At 36.5% G+C, this 16747-nt stretch overlaps 1 protein-coding gene across 1 annotated transcript; it reads right to left on the minus strand.

Moving 5' to 3' along the window:
- Positions 1–16: 16 nt before the first annotated feature.
- On the minus strand, positions 17–9353 carry LOC125178713. Its single transcript, XM_047883122.1, has 5 exons — positions 9254–9353; positions 5260–5373; positions 2505–2599; positions 1681–1852; positions 17–48 (listed from the first exon to the last, which is right to left on the minus strand). The coding sequence occupies exons 1-5, from the start codon at positions 9351–9353 to the stop codon at positions 17–19; spliced, it is 513 nt and encodes a 170-aa protein (XP_047739078.1).
- Positions 9354–16747: the final 7394 nt, after the last annotated feature.

The raw sequence follows: 16747 nt of genomic DNA on the forward strand, positions 1-16747 counted from the left end.
CTGATGGGTTATGAGTTTAAACATTCCAGTGACTCACGAACTTGCAGCCTGGCGTAAGTAAACACAGATGAGGAATGCGTCTACTGATGGGTTATGTATTTAGTTGAATATCATATCCTCAGTTGAACACCCGCTCTACCGAATCCCGATCAAAGATTATTAGGTAAGAATTTCAATATAGTAATAAATAAAAATTTCATCAGAATATTGCGTACATTGAACGATAATTATGAAATCAACTTGATACCCTAGGCAGATCTATATCAGTCTGAATTCTAAATGGGTACAGGGCGTAAGTAAAAACCGGACAACAAATTACTGGAAAAATTTCCCAAACTAGCTTTTTGAAGCACTTTCAGACACAATGCTGGTACATCATTGAAAGACCGAGCCGCAGCTCTCATCATTAGCATTTGATCAAACTCACGACTCATGCTCCGACCCTTTCAGTGGCCACTTGATTTAATAGGATTAGGTTGATGTGCATAACGTTTGACTAGTTTTTTTTGTTTCAGGGCTAGCTTTTTTCACTTATGATTGAGCGCCCTGACACGCCTCCATAATCAAAGGACTGTTGCTATTAGTAAATTTAATATTAGTGCCATTAATGGTAACTATTTCCTTTGTGAACTATCATTAGAAGTGTCCCTTATGTATACTTCAAATTCCTATTAATAGTACAGTATTATTGGGTCAGCGCTGACAAAACAGGCCCGAGGTCTGTCGCTTATTCTTGTACTTTTTTTAAAACCGGTGACTGTGCAGGACAGAGTTTAACCTTTAACAACCATTCCGCTGCCAGAGTTTAGACTCAGCGGACCTAATTTTGTGGCGGGACAAACGCTGTAGAAATTTTTGCCGACTGAGCTGAAAGAAGAAAGGGGACTGCAGCCCGAGACCTCCAATAGACGATCAGTTGAGTTTTTTTTAGCAGGATCCCGTATCGTCAGTATCTGCTCGCTCCTTTCAACAGGAGGCAAGCAGCAGCATCTTGCATCAACTGGTGAACTGACGGCAGATGCACGGTAGTCACGTTCAATGCAACCCTCAGAGCCCCGATCGAGGAGCGACCTGCCTAGCGATGACTTGAGGACGGCGGACAACGAAGGAGACGCATGAGAGTGGCTATGGACGAATATGGACAAAATTTGACCTAGGAACATAAGGCAGGAGTCGCCCAATGTGTAGGTGTCGCCTGCGGTTTGTGGGTGTCTTTTGCGTTGTGTAAGTTTCACCCGAGGTGGGTAAGTGTCGCTTGAGATGTATAAACGTTGGTCGAAGTGTGTAGGTGTACGATGGTCGAAGTCAGTTGAGATTAAACTGCTTCTACTTAGAGTCGGCCATTGATTGATGGCGAGTGCAGTAGGCGTTTATTTGAGATCGGTAACCGTTTCCCAAAAAGCTTACGATTGAGGATTCATCAGATTGTTTAAGAAAAAATTCCAGTTCACGATACGAAAACGTATCTAAGACTGACCACTATGTTGCAAATGGTTGAGTATTCGCCGATGAGGGCTTGATAATTTTTCTTTCTCGCGTTTCACTTTACTATCGCTAAATTATATAATTGCATCGACACTAAAAATTAAGTTAAATTCAACTAACACTAATAGAATTTTAAAATTAACATACAATTCTAGTAATAAATCCTACTAACGAAGCCATTCTCCCTGGACATACTTTTATCCTGTAGGCGCTGGTCAATGAAGGGCTGAGCCGCGGAGCAGACGTAGCCTGGCAGAGCGGCGTAGGTGGCCTGGTATTTGGAGGCGAACGGCATGGGTTCGAGGGTTGAGTAGCTCACGCACTCTTTTACTACGGGGCAGGGGCAGGTCACACAGGCACCTTGGGGCTTTGGACGAACAATATTTACATCAATTGAGCACTTGAGCATAGCTGCAGCAAAACAATCATACTCCTCGCAAAGTAATACAACCTGGTAGTGACAAGAGCGTTACGTGATATGACAGCTCCCTGGCATCAACCAGGTACGGCTAGTTAATAACTAATAAAGACTCTCAGGTTCCTTTACACGGTATTGCTGGACAATTTGAGAATGAGCATGGCGTACTTCGCAGTTTTAGGATCTTCTGTGTATCGTGCTTTGGATGTGAAAATTTTTTTTTAAACAGAGACGCTGCTTTTCGAGACGCATGATTAATACAAGTAAGGAGTTGACGTCTAGGTAAGTTATAATAATGGCCAAGAAGCAACAAATCGACAGATCATACTATTTTACCTGTCAGCCTATCTCCTACTTATTTCATTGTGTTTTTTTTCAGAGCAACATAGTTTCCAGAGAGGAATAAATTTTTGATAGTCAATACCTGATAAGAACGATGTTGGTCAACACTGGTAGTATATACTAGTAATCAATACTAAACAGACGTAATCTAAAAAAATATTTTCTTCGGTCAGCTACTGACGTTGCGATTATGGATGCCTGTTGTAATTTAAGCTAGCAAAATTATAGAGAATGAAGTCTGAGGAGACATTCTTCTCACCGTGTAATGGCGAAGAAGTAAAGTCATTTCGTAGGAGATCCAACCTGCCGCCGCCACCAGGCCCGTCACGCAGCTCATCAGCTGGCACGAACTTCCTGCAAATTAGAATCAAGGTTTTGGATGCTATAACTTTAATTATTATCGTACAGCGCAATTAACAGTTATTTTAAGGATTAGTGCGTAATCTCCAACTCCATGGGCTTTCGTGACATGCGATATGAAAAGTTCTGTTCTTGAAGTTCGAGCATATTGCTCTTTTTCCCAAGCTTGCAGGATTTATCATAACCCAACTTTCCCTGCATGTCGATGGGAACTAGTGGCTTGATTTATTATATGCCTCAGTTTATTACAACTCTAATGTAAATCCAACTGCATTTCCATCTAATACCTTGTTTTCTCTCTTTTACCGGACTCAATGGTTGGAGTGGCGCAGCCGCATACGGCATACCAAGAACTCAAATCTTAAAACTAGCTCTGGATTCAACGCTTAACCTAAGCATGCACACTGCACAGCTACAATCTGCCAGAGCTGCAAAGCAGCAATCCGTGCTAGAAACACCGCAAGCCCCTTCCACTGCGCAAGCTAGTCTTGTCTCCATGACTCCATGAATACCCATGCATGACCCTCCCTCCACACTCCGACTATCCACCTTGCTAAGTTGCTATAGAGAATGAAGTTAGGTTATAAGTTTGTTTGTGGGGAGTCGTGTTATGCTTACACGTCCATGACAACGAGATTGACTCGAGCAGTGGCTGTGGCCTAACGATGCTATTGGTTTGAACACTTAAATTCATAGGCGTTAATGCCCTCTAGCGTGCTCGATGGTTAGGCTCGTTCTTTTACTGATATTGGAGAGGATCTAATTGAGACCGTGAACGCAGAGGAGGTTGGTTGAATGTGGGATACTGATTAAGCATCAAAATTGTCAAGTGACCGAGACGGCTCTGCGAAAACCGGGGTGGTCGCGACTCGAGACCCGGGGTGGAGGCACCGTGCTTATAAAAGGAATGGACACTTTAGTAGGACACCCCACGTCGTCAGCTGGCACGATCGCAGGTATGTAGCACTCACTGTAGTAGTATTGCGTCGGCTCGACCGCCGAAGGAGTAGACGTTTTTCTGCACCGCTGTAATGACTTCGTTGCCTACCATTACCATGTCTGGAGATGAATGCGTTTGCTTGTCTCTCACGTTAGTCGTCGAATCTTTGTTCTCAGGTGGATCATGTAAGAGATATATAATCAGAGTGGCATTAAATAGATACCATGACATGAGCTTGAATATTTGAATTAAAGGGCCGCGAAGTTGAGTCTTGCTAGCGTCTAGCGCGGACCTTTCACAGAGGTAGAGGCAACAACACTATATATCCTGCACCGCCTTGATTACCTCTTACCTTTTACCTTTAACACCTTTTTTACCTTTTACCACCTTTTAACACATACGTCTTATTTCAAATAGCCTTACTAACAAAGACTCAATATTTCAAACGGCCTAGCGCGACATCAACGGCTTCAACTCGCTGAAAGACAATAACGATTTCGACGCCGCCTTCAATTGACTGTGACTCACGTAAAATTTTCTATTTTTCCTTCAATCACGAAGATAACAAAGCCGACACAAAAAAGATGACTTCAACCTCATAAGTAACTAAATTAAAGACCGCCGCCAGAAACATCAAGAATAACTCTCCACCCTCCGCAGCTTAAACTCAGTTTGCTGACTGTGACCCAAGAAAAAAAGCACCGACCAACAATATAAAGAATAATTGTATTTGCATCCGGATTCAACGAACCAGTCCCCACCAAACCATTGGGGAGCTTCTAAAGTGCGCCAGCCAAATCTCTCTCGCCTCTCGTTAATTCGGTACATCGACAAACCGAGAATGCACGACTACGGACTGAACCTTTCTGTGAAGGATGTAAACTTTCCCAGAATATTTGACTAATTCTGATTTGAACTCCACAAGACATCAATGAACATCGTTCTTTGCGAACTTTTCATGAACATGGGATACAAACAACTTCAAATAACATCCAACAAAAAGAAAAGTAATAATTCAAATATCTCCCATCACAATGTTCCCCAGATTTTCACTAAAAGTATTACAACTCCATGTGCGCCATTGGCCTTATTAGCGAAATTCCTGTAATTGCAAACTCCAAACGCAAATACTTATACGTCCTATATCAGATCCTTCCATAAAGCAAACTTTGCCCCTTAATAACAAACAAGTGACCCAAAACTGAATGAAACTGACTCACACAGAGGCAACTACAACAAATCAACTCCAATACGTAAACTCATATCATCCGTCCGCAACAAAAACACAAGCAGGCTACTTCGCAGACAGAACAGCATCCAGAATCGACAATAACATAGCTAGCTCCCACACAATAATTAAACACGGGGTGGCCCGCTTGGCAGCTTGTACGCACGCGATCACCCACCCCCACTCCCAAGACAAATTGTATAGCATTTGTTTGTATAGCAATTGTATAGCATTGTATAGCATTAGCAAGAAAAATACAAATAAAACCTGGACGAAGCCGAAAGGCGTATGGTTCCTTTGAAGTGACAACAAACTCTTACAATCTGAATCAGAAATTTTTCCTCGACATTGTTCTCATTATTTGCGTGATTAGAATAATTTGGTAACTTGTGATCAATTGTGATTTGCTTAGTGATTAGAAAATTATTTGAAACAGACTGCATGTTACCTGCGTAGCTGAAGCCGAGGCAGACCAATATACGTCACCTGCGTAGCTGAAGCCGAGGCAGCGCGGGTTGTTGCCGCACAGGCTCAGGCACGCAGACCGGCCGAAGACCGCCGTGCTCTGCAGTATAGACCCCGAGTAGCGCTGGTCTCTCCCTACAATATTATTGCAATTTGACTTTAATTACCTATGAATACAAACATTGCTTACGTATTGAAACAAAAGAAAGTCTGTTTTAAAGAGAAATCTTTTCTTCACTTGAACTAATATTTTCAAAGCAAACCAAAGCAGCGGCAAAGATATTGGCGCTAAGCAACGATATTAAGCACCCTATAAACGGTAAGACAATCATCATATCTTTATTTAGACCAGAACGGTTGGGCTAAGTTAAGCCAAACCCCCGTGGTTGTTAGTGATTTTGCTTCTGATAGTGTCGAAACTCATCAGTTCTAATTCAGACATTTCCTTCCTAATTTTAAAATACGGTACTACTTTTTACAACACTTCTCTTTAACTTCACTTCTTGTCTGTTTGTTTGTTTGCCTGTCTGCTACAAATCTTATAATTAATATTTAACACATTTCTACCTGTCCAATTGATCTAAAATTTGGCACACTTGCGTAAAGTTGAAGACAATGCATGAATCAATTAGCAGAATATATAATTTTAAAATTAATACAAAATTTTTTTGTAATTCGAAAAAATAATTTTTTCTTCTACAAATCTTATAATCGTTATTCAACACACTTCTACCGGTCCAATCAATCAGAAATTTTGCACACTTGTGCAAAGTTGAAGACAAGGCATGAATCAATTGACAGAATAAATAATTGTAAAAATTTATTTTTTTCATATATTAATATTAAAAATAATATACATTTAAAAACTACTTTTTAAAGACAAAACTCCCAAAGATTCCAGTATCTCCAATCTTACAGATTTATAATGAATTTCTCATCTAATTTTCGAAAATTAAAAAATTACCTTTTAAATTTTTTAAATATATATAAATTTTTTAATATATAAATTTTTTCAAAATTATTTATTCTGTTAATTGATACGTGCATTGCCTCTGATTTCACACAAGTGTGCAAAATTTCAGATCAATTAGACAGGTAAAAGTGTGTCAAATATCAGTTATAAGATTTGTAGCTGAGCCTAGCTCCTTATCGAACCCGGTGGAAGTCTAGTAGCTTCTTCAAACTATCGCCAGTCATGAAAAGATCCGGTCAAATGACACGAGTTTAGATCTATGAACAAGGCACGAAATGGAAAAGAATCGGCGACAGGCCACATCAGGCCTACACTTCAGAGCCGACATCACTATGTTATGTTATGTTATTACAACACTTCTCCTTAACTTCACTTCTTGTCTGTTTGTCTGTCTGCTACAAATCTTGTAATCGAAATTTAACACACTTCTACTTATCCTATCGATCTGAAATTTTGCACACTTGTGTGTTGGAGACAATGCATGAATCGAATGTCAAAATAAATGATTTTAAAATTAAAAAAAAAAATTTCAATATGAAAAAAAATTTAGAAAATAATTTTGTCAGCTGCAAATCTCATAACTGATATTTGACACACTTTTTCCTGTCTAATTGATCTGAAATTTTGCACACTTGTGTGAAGTCAGAGGCAATGCATGAATCAATTGACAGGATAAATGATTTTGAAAAAAAAATTATATATTAAAAAATTTGAAAAATTAATTTTTTCAATTTGAAAGTTAAATGAGAAATTCATTGTACATCTGTAAGATTGAAGACACTGGGTTCTTTGGAAGTGTTGTCTTTAAAAAGTAATTTTTAAACGTTTATTATTTTTACAACACTTCTCTTTAACTACACTTCTTGTTTGTCAGAGAGAAGTGTTTGTTACACTTCTCTGCTACAAATTTTATAATCAGAATTTAACACACTTCTACCTATCCTATCGATCTGAAATTTTGCACTCTTGCGTAAAGTTGAAGTTAATGCAAGAATCAAATGACAAAATAAATTATTTTCAAAATAAATATATAATTTTTTTTCAATATAAAAAAATTAAAAAAATTATTTTTCCAGCTACAAGTCTCATAACTGATATTTGACACATTTTTACCTGTCCAATTGATCTGAAATTTTGCACACTTGTGTGAAGTCGGAGGCAATGCATGAATCAATTGACAGAATAAATAATTTTGAAATAAATTCATGTATTAAAAATATTGAAACTTAATTTTTTTAATATTCGAAAATAAAATGAGAAATTCATTGTAGGTACATCTTTAACATTGGATACACTAGATTCTTTAGAAGTGTTTGTCTTTAAAAAGTAATTTTTAAACGTATATTATTATAATATTCAATCTGAAAATCTATCAGTTCTGTTCCCTTTGCGATTAACTCTCATGATTAATAATATGCGTTTAAAAAGTAATTTTTAAAGACCACATTTTCAAAGAAGTCAGTGTGTCGGAGGTTGCACATGGATAATGAATTTATTATTTTATTTCTAAATATTAAATTTTTGTCAATTTTTTAAATTATTATTTATTTGTCAATTGATTCATGCAGTGTCTCCAACTTTACGCAAGGGTGAAAAATTTCAGACCGATTGGACAGGTAGAAGTGTGTTAAATATCGATTATAAGATTTGTAGCAGACAGACAAACAACGAGAAGTAAAGTTAAAGAGAAGTGTGGTAATAATATACGTTTAAAAATACTTTTTAAAGATAAAAATTCTAAAGAATCTAGTGTATCCAATGTTAAAGATGTACAATGAATTTCTCATTTTATTTTCGAATATTAAAAAAATTAATTTCAATTTTTTTAATACATACATTTATTTCAAAATTATTTATTCTGTCAATTGATTCATGCATTGCCTCCGACTTCACACAAGTGTGCAAAATTTCAGATCAATTGGACAGGTAAAAATGTGTCAAATACCAGTTATAAGATTTGTAGCTGAAAAATTATTTTTTTAATTTTTTTATATTGAAAAAATATGCATATTTTAAAAATCATTTATTTTGTCATTTGATTCTTGCATTGTCTTCAACTTTACACAAGTGTGCAAAATTTAAGATCGATAGGATAAGTAGAAGTGTGTTAAATTTCGCTTATAAGATTTGTAGCAGACAGACAAACAAGAAGTGTAGTAGTTAAAGAGAACTGTTGTAAAAATAATATAAGTTTAAAAATTACTTTTTAAAGACAACACTTCAATTTTTTTAATATATAATTTTTTCAAAATTATTTATTGCGTTACTTGATTCATGCATTGCCTCTGACTTCACACAAGTGTGCAAATTTTCAGATCAATTAGACAGGTAAAAATGTGTCAAATATCAGTTATAAGATTTGTAGCTGACAAAATTATTTTTTCAATTTTTTTCATACTGAAAAATTTAATTTTTTTAATATTCAAAATCATTTATTGTGACATTTGATTCATGCATTGTCTCCAACTATACACAAGTATGCAAAATTTCAGATCGATAGGATAAGTAGAAGTGTATTAAATTTCTATTACAAGGTTTGTAGCAGACAGACAGACAGACAGACAAGAAGTGAAGTTAAAGAGAAGTGTTGTAATAATAGGCTTTGAATCTAATATTATCTAATAACTAAATTTCCTCATTTAACATTTTTGCTAAAGAATAGTTAAACTTCGTTTTCATATTATTCGACCGTATAAAACATCCATCTATCAAGTTTTCCAGTTGACATCTCAAATCCTTAGTCGACAAATGACGCATTAAAACTATCTGGAAATAACACAATACAAGTTCCTGTTAGGCGACAAGGTCGACCTGCCCGTTGGGACTAGAGGCGCCCTGGGTCTCAGACGGCCTCGTACGTCTTACTAAGGATAGCAAGGTTATTTTATGAACGAAATTATACTGCTCAATACGCTTAATTCTTTTGTCAATGGCCATGATCTGTCACCAAATGATGCATAATTCAATTAAGGCATCTGGTAAAAAATTTATTAATATAATCTGCAGCTTAACCTAATCTGAATCCAAAATATCGCCACTCACCCGTTTTCATGGCCGCAAAGGTTGATTGGTCGCCGAGTACTGCCGCGTGCGTGAGATACAGCGCCAAGAAAAGCCCTCCTACAATCCATGGACAAGCCATCATTACCGTACCACTTTTTACACTGAGAAGTCCAATTGTAAAAATCTCTAAAATATACAATAAAAGAATTAAAAATTTAATGTTACCTTCTTATTGATGATGGACAAAATATTTGATATCTGGGATTGAGATATACACCTTACTGAATCTCATCCTGAAGATTTGCGCAAATTCTCGTGCAGAATGAAATATGGATTCAGTTTTTTGATATAGAAACAAATATATTTTTCCGATCTTACTGGTAGTCTCTACAATTGAAATGAGTTCATTCCTCCTAGAGAAAGAAGTTTGCAGGCCAGATCTAAAAATATAACCTGGACTTAGCAGCCATGTTGCATCTATAGAACATGAATCTGCAGCCCCGTTTCACTTGCAAAACATGCCTTAGCAGCCCGGCTTCACTTACAGAACATGACTCAGCAGTCATGTTTCTCTTACGCAACAGGAGCCAGCAGCTCTCAGCTATTGAACTGAGTCAGCAGGTCAGTTATAAAAAAAGACAAGAGTCAGGTCCAAGCTTATATACTGTAAATAAATCAACTATTAGGAATTCTAATGTTCAAGTCTCGGTCAAATTTGTCTAAGTTGCAAAAGATTTTTTTTTATTTTCTCAGCTTTGCATGGGAATGCTTCCGACAGTGAAACAAATTCTTTGCAAGATATTTTTAACTACGCTAAAAAAAAAAATTTGTAATTTTGTCCCGCTGGTTGGGTCACCTCCTGACACTGGCTGCCAAGTCCAACTGATCATCAAACGTTAGCGTCAAGGCCTTTAACAACTTTCAAAAGTTTTGCCGCATTGCTGCGCTGCGGTGAATTGAATCACAAATTGTAATTTCATTGCACGTGTCGTCAAAGTTTTCGTTTTTCTTCCGTGGATTCATATGTCACAATTTGCGTATCGACGTCACTAATTACAGTTGATTAGAACTTTCAATCATTTGACTTGCTCTAACCCATTGACCTGTATTTGACTGTGATAACTACTAAGCAAATTTTTGCACGAGCAAAAATTGGGGTTTACGTACGAGGGGGCACGAGGGGGTTTCTAAAAATTGTACGATGGGGTTTCTAGAAGTTCGTGGGAAATAACAGTTCAAATAATATACGTTCAATAATTACTTTTTAAAGACAACACTTCTAAAGAATCCAGTGTCTCCAATGTTAAAGATGTAAAATGAATTTCTCATTTTATTTTCGAATATTAAAAAAGTAATTTTTCAATTTTTTTAATATATAAATTTTTTTCAAAATTATTTATTCTGTCAATTGATTCATGCATTGCCTTCGATTTCACACAAGTGTGCAAAATTTCAGATCAATTGGACAAGTTAAAGTGTGTCATATATCACTCATAAGATTTGTAGCTGACAAAATTATTTTTTCACATTTTTTTATATTGAACATTTTTTTTACTTTTTAAAATCATTTATTTTGTAATTTGATTCTTGCTTTTTCAACTGTACGCAAGTGTGCAAAATTTCAGATCAATAGGATAAGTAGAAGTGTGTTAAATTTCGATTATAAGATTTGTAGCAGACAGACAGACAGACAGACAGACAGACAGACAAGAAGTGAAGTTAAAGAGAAGTGCTATAAAAATAGGATCAAAATCATAAGTTTTTTTTACATAAATATGCTTTATCTAGGTAAATACATTTCTATGAACGCTGATATACCGGCCATAAAGTCCATCCGTGTGAAATTTAGAAGCCCGCGATTTGAACCATGTTTTGGGAGCTCTTTTTTTGCTTCAATTGAGAATAACAGGGTACCTTTGCATCATTTTGCCAGGTTTGAAGATGAAAAAAAGTTGGAGGAGCTATTTCGGTCCTATAAAGTGAAAGCTGAATGATTTCGGATCGAAATTCACGTAGCAAACTCTTGTCTGCCAAGCGCCATGCGCCAGTGCATTATCGTGATGGAAGATTGCGCGCCGATGCTGCTTCCTAAGACATTTTTCAGAGATTTTCTTGGAAAATTGTATCAAAATATTTACGCAATCATAATAAAAAGCCGTAATATTTTACTTGATCTCGAGTAAATCAACATATATAACATCGAAACAGGATCCTTCTGGTGCATTGGCTTCGTATTATTTTCATAGAAATTTCAGTATGTACATTTTCCATAAACTTTTTGAAGCACCCTCGTATGAAGAAAATAGTATAATTTTGTGGCCTTTGGGATCGTACGAAACCAATTGCAATTCAGTTCGTTTCATCAACAGTGCAACACTAAAATCTACAATATTTGCTAAATTCCCTTCAAGAAAGTTTTCCAATAACCAGATCCAAAGTTTGATGGATGGATTATTGTTCGACGCGAAGTCCCGATTGATGGTTATGATTGTAATGTCACTAAATCAATATTCGTTTAGCTCAGAAATGTGAGTTAGTGGGTCTCTTAAATTCATTATACAGCATTTTAAAACATCAAAGGAGAAATGATTTGAAGTTGAATTCTTCAGTGCCCATTTCTTTCTTTAACGTACTTGAACTTCATCATATTATATATTATCGATACCTACACGTGCTGCATGCTTACACGTGCTGCATGCTTAAACGCGCTGCATGCTTAAACGAGCTGCATGCTTACACGTGCTGCATGCTTAAACGCGCTGCATGCTTACACGTGCTGCATGCTTAAACGTGCTGCATGCTTACACGTGCTGCATGCTTACACGTGCTGCATGCTTACACGTGCTGCATGCTTACACGTGCTGCATGCTTACACGTGCTGCAGGCTTCCATCATCGAAATTAGTGAAATGATAAAGTTAAATCAGAATTAACGTCACGCATTTTGTCCGACCTTGATAAAGTTCACATATAAATGCTGCATATAAAGTCTCCAATCTGACCGAGCTGACCGCTAAGCCCTCTCTAATCTCGTATAATTACCATCGTGATATAAAGTTATAATTATTAGCGTTCCAGAACTTACTGTATTACTGTAGAACTAACTGCAGTCAAATTCTCTTGTAAAACTGATCGACGAGCACTTCAACAAAATTGTCCAATGAACTGCAATGTAATTGTTCGTGAAGTAGGAAGCAAAATTTTATTTGAAATATTAGTTTATATTAAGTGTGTCTCTGCAACACGAGGCCATTACGTTTAAAAAAGTTTATTAAAATCCATAAGATCAAAGAGAAATCAATGCACTCAATCTCAATAGGGGCAAATTCTATTCTATCACGAACCTGAACTCCTCGGCGACGAACATTGCCGAGATTTAGTCAAATATAAAATGTCTATGGTAACATGAATAAAAAAACTTATAAAAATTAACGCTATAGGACTGTAATAGTCATATGATAACATAATTATTCGTAGACTTTGGATGAAGCTAAAAGTTTAACCTTACCAAAAAATGATTAGAGTTCGTATTTTTAATCCGTTTTATTGAGAAAAAATTATTTGCAATCTAACTTAACAGTAGTAATATTTGAATGGAATATAGGACTAAGAGGTATTTAACACTTTTGTTATAGGAGTTATTTAATGTTGTGAGTGCATTTAAATTCATGTCCGGTAATTTATAGAAAATTTTAGAGAAAAAAATAATTATATGGAATAAATATTTTTATGATTCCAATACCTGGGCTATTGTATTATGTAAGCATTAGGTTATTTTGGTCTATTTAGTTTTATTAAAGTACATGAGCTTCAAGAAGAAAACTAGACACGAAAGGCTAAATTCGAGTAAATCATTTTTCATTTTTTTACTGGCAACTAATTGGAAGAGTTAAAATCCGTTTCGCTATAATCCACGAGCTATAATCATCCCCACCTAATCACATTTCAAATTTAACGCAGTCATCAGCGGCTAGACAGGTAGCGACGACTTTACTCTAACGGTTTTTGAGGCTTTCCCTCCAGTCAAGCAACGCTGGCCGCCAACATACAGATCATTTATCTTCAGTCACCATCCTTGCTACTCCCACCTGTGTTGTTCCCGTTGCCACTCCTTGTGTCCATCTGCGCCTTGGATTATCGTAATTGCTCTTTATGGATGATGGAACTTCACAGGCACACCAACACCTACTAGACGACTCCTCACCTGGGCCTATACTTTCAAAAAAAGTTAAGAGATCGTAAGTTCATCAGCCAATCATTGACGGCCTTTCAAGAAAAATCCACCAATCATAGACAAGAAAATAGAGCGTAAGTACTTACGTTCACTTAGCGAATTTTGAAAGTATGGCCCCTGGGCCCAGAAGAGAATGTGCTTATTTTTAGAAGCCGTAAGTCACTATACCCTTTCGGCTTCTGGAAGCCGTAACGTTAATTTTTGGGCTCATGATTACTTCTTGCCCTGTGCCGTTTGTCAGAAGCTGCTTCTTGAAGAGCCGTGAACATTGCTGCACCAAGTTCCTCATAACTAATTGACACTCAACATCATTTCTAATATGCTCATCCCCAATTAGTTGCCCATTTCCTAGAATTATGATTAATAAATGATTAATTGATATATTAATTATCGACAAATGATTAATTGATATATGAATTATTGACAAATGATTAATTGATAGATGATTATTTAATAAATTATTAATTGATAACTGATTAATTTATGACTGATCAACTGATGTTTGATTAATTGATGACCGAGCAATTGGTAACTAATTGATTGATAAATGATAAATTGATAATGATTGGTTGATTACTGATCAATTGATAGATGCTAATGTATGCTTAAAAGATGACTGATTACTCAACCGTTGTTATTCTCGTTTTCGCCACTTTATTTTCGTCAGAGTTCGGCATAAGTTCTTCCTTTATGCTGGTCTTTGGACTCGTTCCTCTGTTATCGCTGTTCTTGTATCGGATTTTGGTAATAGATGGTCGTGATTCAGCCTATACTATGATAATTTTAATATATTTAATTGTTAAAATAGGTTGAATGTGTGTAGGTATAAGTATGAAACTGTTTTTTAATATTGTAGTCTTGGCAAGGGTTCGAATCTCGACCGGTGACTCCTAGTTTATTCAACAAAATTTAGACAGTGACGATGGCAATGAGTGTAGTTTCATGATGCTTTCACATGCCGAAATTAATAGAGTAATAAATACATGTATTAAAGAATAAATATGCACGGCCGAATCAGCTATGGGAGAAGAAATGCAGTTTTTTACGTTTTGGTTGGGAGGTGGTCATGGATTTGACTGATCTCGGTCGAAGGAGTAGAATATATGGGAACTATTTCATCTGGCGCGGAAAAACGATAGATATTTCTTTTCCCTACTTTGGCCCCGCATCTGAAGCTATGTCAAAGGAATTAACAATTTTAGAATTTTCAGGTTTAAGGATACCCTACCTGTTCTTGTGCGATCGTCACTAGTTTACAGATATAGTTGTGCGCAGTGCGCATCAGCGTACGTCGGTATGATATCACGCAATTTCTATACTAGGCTGGCTGAGCATAAGGGCAGGAGTTATAGGACGGGGAACCTACTTGCACATCCACCTCATTCTGCTGTACGTGTAACTTGATCATGCAACATTTGCACGATCAAAATATGTGATTATTTTTTATTTATTTTTATTTATTCACACAGGAGCACACGTTACAATGAAAAATAAAAAGAGACGTGAAATAAAATAGCAAGGCTTCCAGGTGAATGCCCATATAAGCTAAAAAAAGCTTCGCAGGCAAAACAATAGGTACAAGACTCAATTCCAATGATAACAAGACGACGATTTGAACAAATAAGTAACAAAATTTTAAAATTAGCAAAACCATTGACAAAAGCCTTAAAAACTGATAACCGTATGTCATAGTAGAAAAATCAGCCAAAAATAGGCAATGTCAACATTACACTTAGTAAAACAGAGTACAACTATAAACATCTAGTCAAAATACCTAAAAACTTGCATAATAATCGAAGTCAAATTAATGCTGGTTAAGGATAAAATCACGGTATTTTATTTTAACAACATTTTAGAGCAATCTTGTTTGAACTTATCGGGCAATTCGTTAAAATATTTGACACAATTAAAAACGGTACCGCTTTTTTCTATGTCTAAACGAGCCGGTGGTAGGTTAAATCGAACGCCCCTGGTGTTGTGAGAATGCTGAGCAACAAGAGGGGAGAAAGCAGTTTTAAAAAGACGCTCAGCATGGTAAAGTGCTCTATTCATGAACTTTAAAAGTTGAAATCTGAACATATCGTCAAGTTTTAAAATTTTCGACCGCCTATATAATTCGTTAGTGCATATCAAAGGAATATTATTATCGTCATACCTAACCCTAACTAAGCATAGAACGCAACGATTTATTAAGTAATGTGATGACCGTTTTTTTGTATTGAAAGGTACACCACCCCAGATTACTAGTTTAGATAAAGACAATGCGTAAAAAAGCGTTTTTAATGAAGGAAAAGGCAATACATTTGATAAGGCACGCAGAACTCCGTGGGCTTTACTCAGTCCCTGACAGACGTGGTTGATGTGTTTCTTGATCCTTTGTGTGCTAAACAGCGCTATTGGTAAAAAATTCAATTTAGTTAATGCCAGAAACTGTTTTTTTCCTTTTACGTTATATTTTACAAGCAAATGCATATTACGTTATATTTTACAAGCGCGAAAGCAAAGCTTTCGCGCTCTACGCTCATCATTCATTCCTTCTAGTCGGTACTTTATATCTCTGCCAACCATAATTTTTAGCTCCGTACACAGATTTCTTCTTCAACTCACGCTGTCTATTATAAAGAATTCACAACTATTTTAGAACGGCTTTTTCTGGGCCAAAAAGGATCAATACCGACTCAATACCGACAGACAGCATTCGTTAGTCGATACCATCGAAGGCATCGATTCCCGCCATCGAAGTTCACAGAATGTAAACAAATCCAAAGCCTCTGATTGGTCAGTTGGCCAGATGGTTTTGATAGTACGCTTTTAGCTAAGTCTTACGTACGAATGTTTTGATAATGACAAAATTAGGGTGTACTTACGTAACACGTAACTTTTTTGTCGGAAGTACAAAAAGTTACGAAGTTTTGATAATACGGCCCCTGAGCAGATCTCGGTCCCATTGTGACATGTGAGGCTCAAATACCATCAGAACAATGGCAGGTAGAAAACCAGAGCTTTTCCTTATCAGGGCAGAGATTAACGAAACTTCGCTAAGTACACGTAACTTTTCGTACGTACGTTCAAAAAGTTACGTATTGCGTAAGTCATTCAAAATTTGGCATTAACAAAACTGTCTTACGCAAGACTCATCTGAAAAGGTATTATCGAAACCATCCAACTAACTGACCAATCAGAGGCTTTGAATTTGCTATTCTAGCAGTTCTAGCTCCTGTCGACTCAGTGCGTAGTACGCGTGGATGGAAGGAGGTTGTGCCTTGTCAGCGGCATCTGCGTTGACTGACTAGGGAGCAT

The sequence above is a fragment of the Hyalella azteca genome, unplaced genomic scaffold (genome assembly GCF_000764305.2).
Source record: "Hyalella azteca isolate HAZT.00-mixed unplaced genomic scaffold, Hazt_2.0.2 contig123, whole genome shotgun sequence".
NCBI classification, from domain to species: Eukaryota; Metazoa; Arthropoda; class Malacostraca; order Amphipoda; family Hyalellidae; genus Hyalella; species Hyalella azteca.

Excerpts from the sequence above, each read along its gene's own strand:
- LOC125178713 (XM_047883122.1), bottom strand. The coding sequence starts at position 9,353 with ATGGCTTGTCCATGGATTGTAGGAGGGCTTTTCTTGGCGCTGTATCTC. Across the intron at positions 5,374-9,253 it reads CTTTGCGGCCATGAAAACGG|GGAGAGACCAGCGCTACTCG; the intron begins GTGAGTGGCGAT and ends ATAATATTGTAG. Across the intron at positions 2,600-5,259 it reads CCTCGGCTTCAGCTACGCAG|GAAGTTCGTGCCAGCTGATG; the intron begins GTGACGTATATT and ends TCTAATTTGCAG.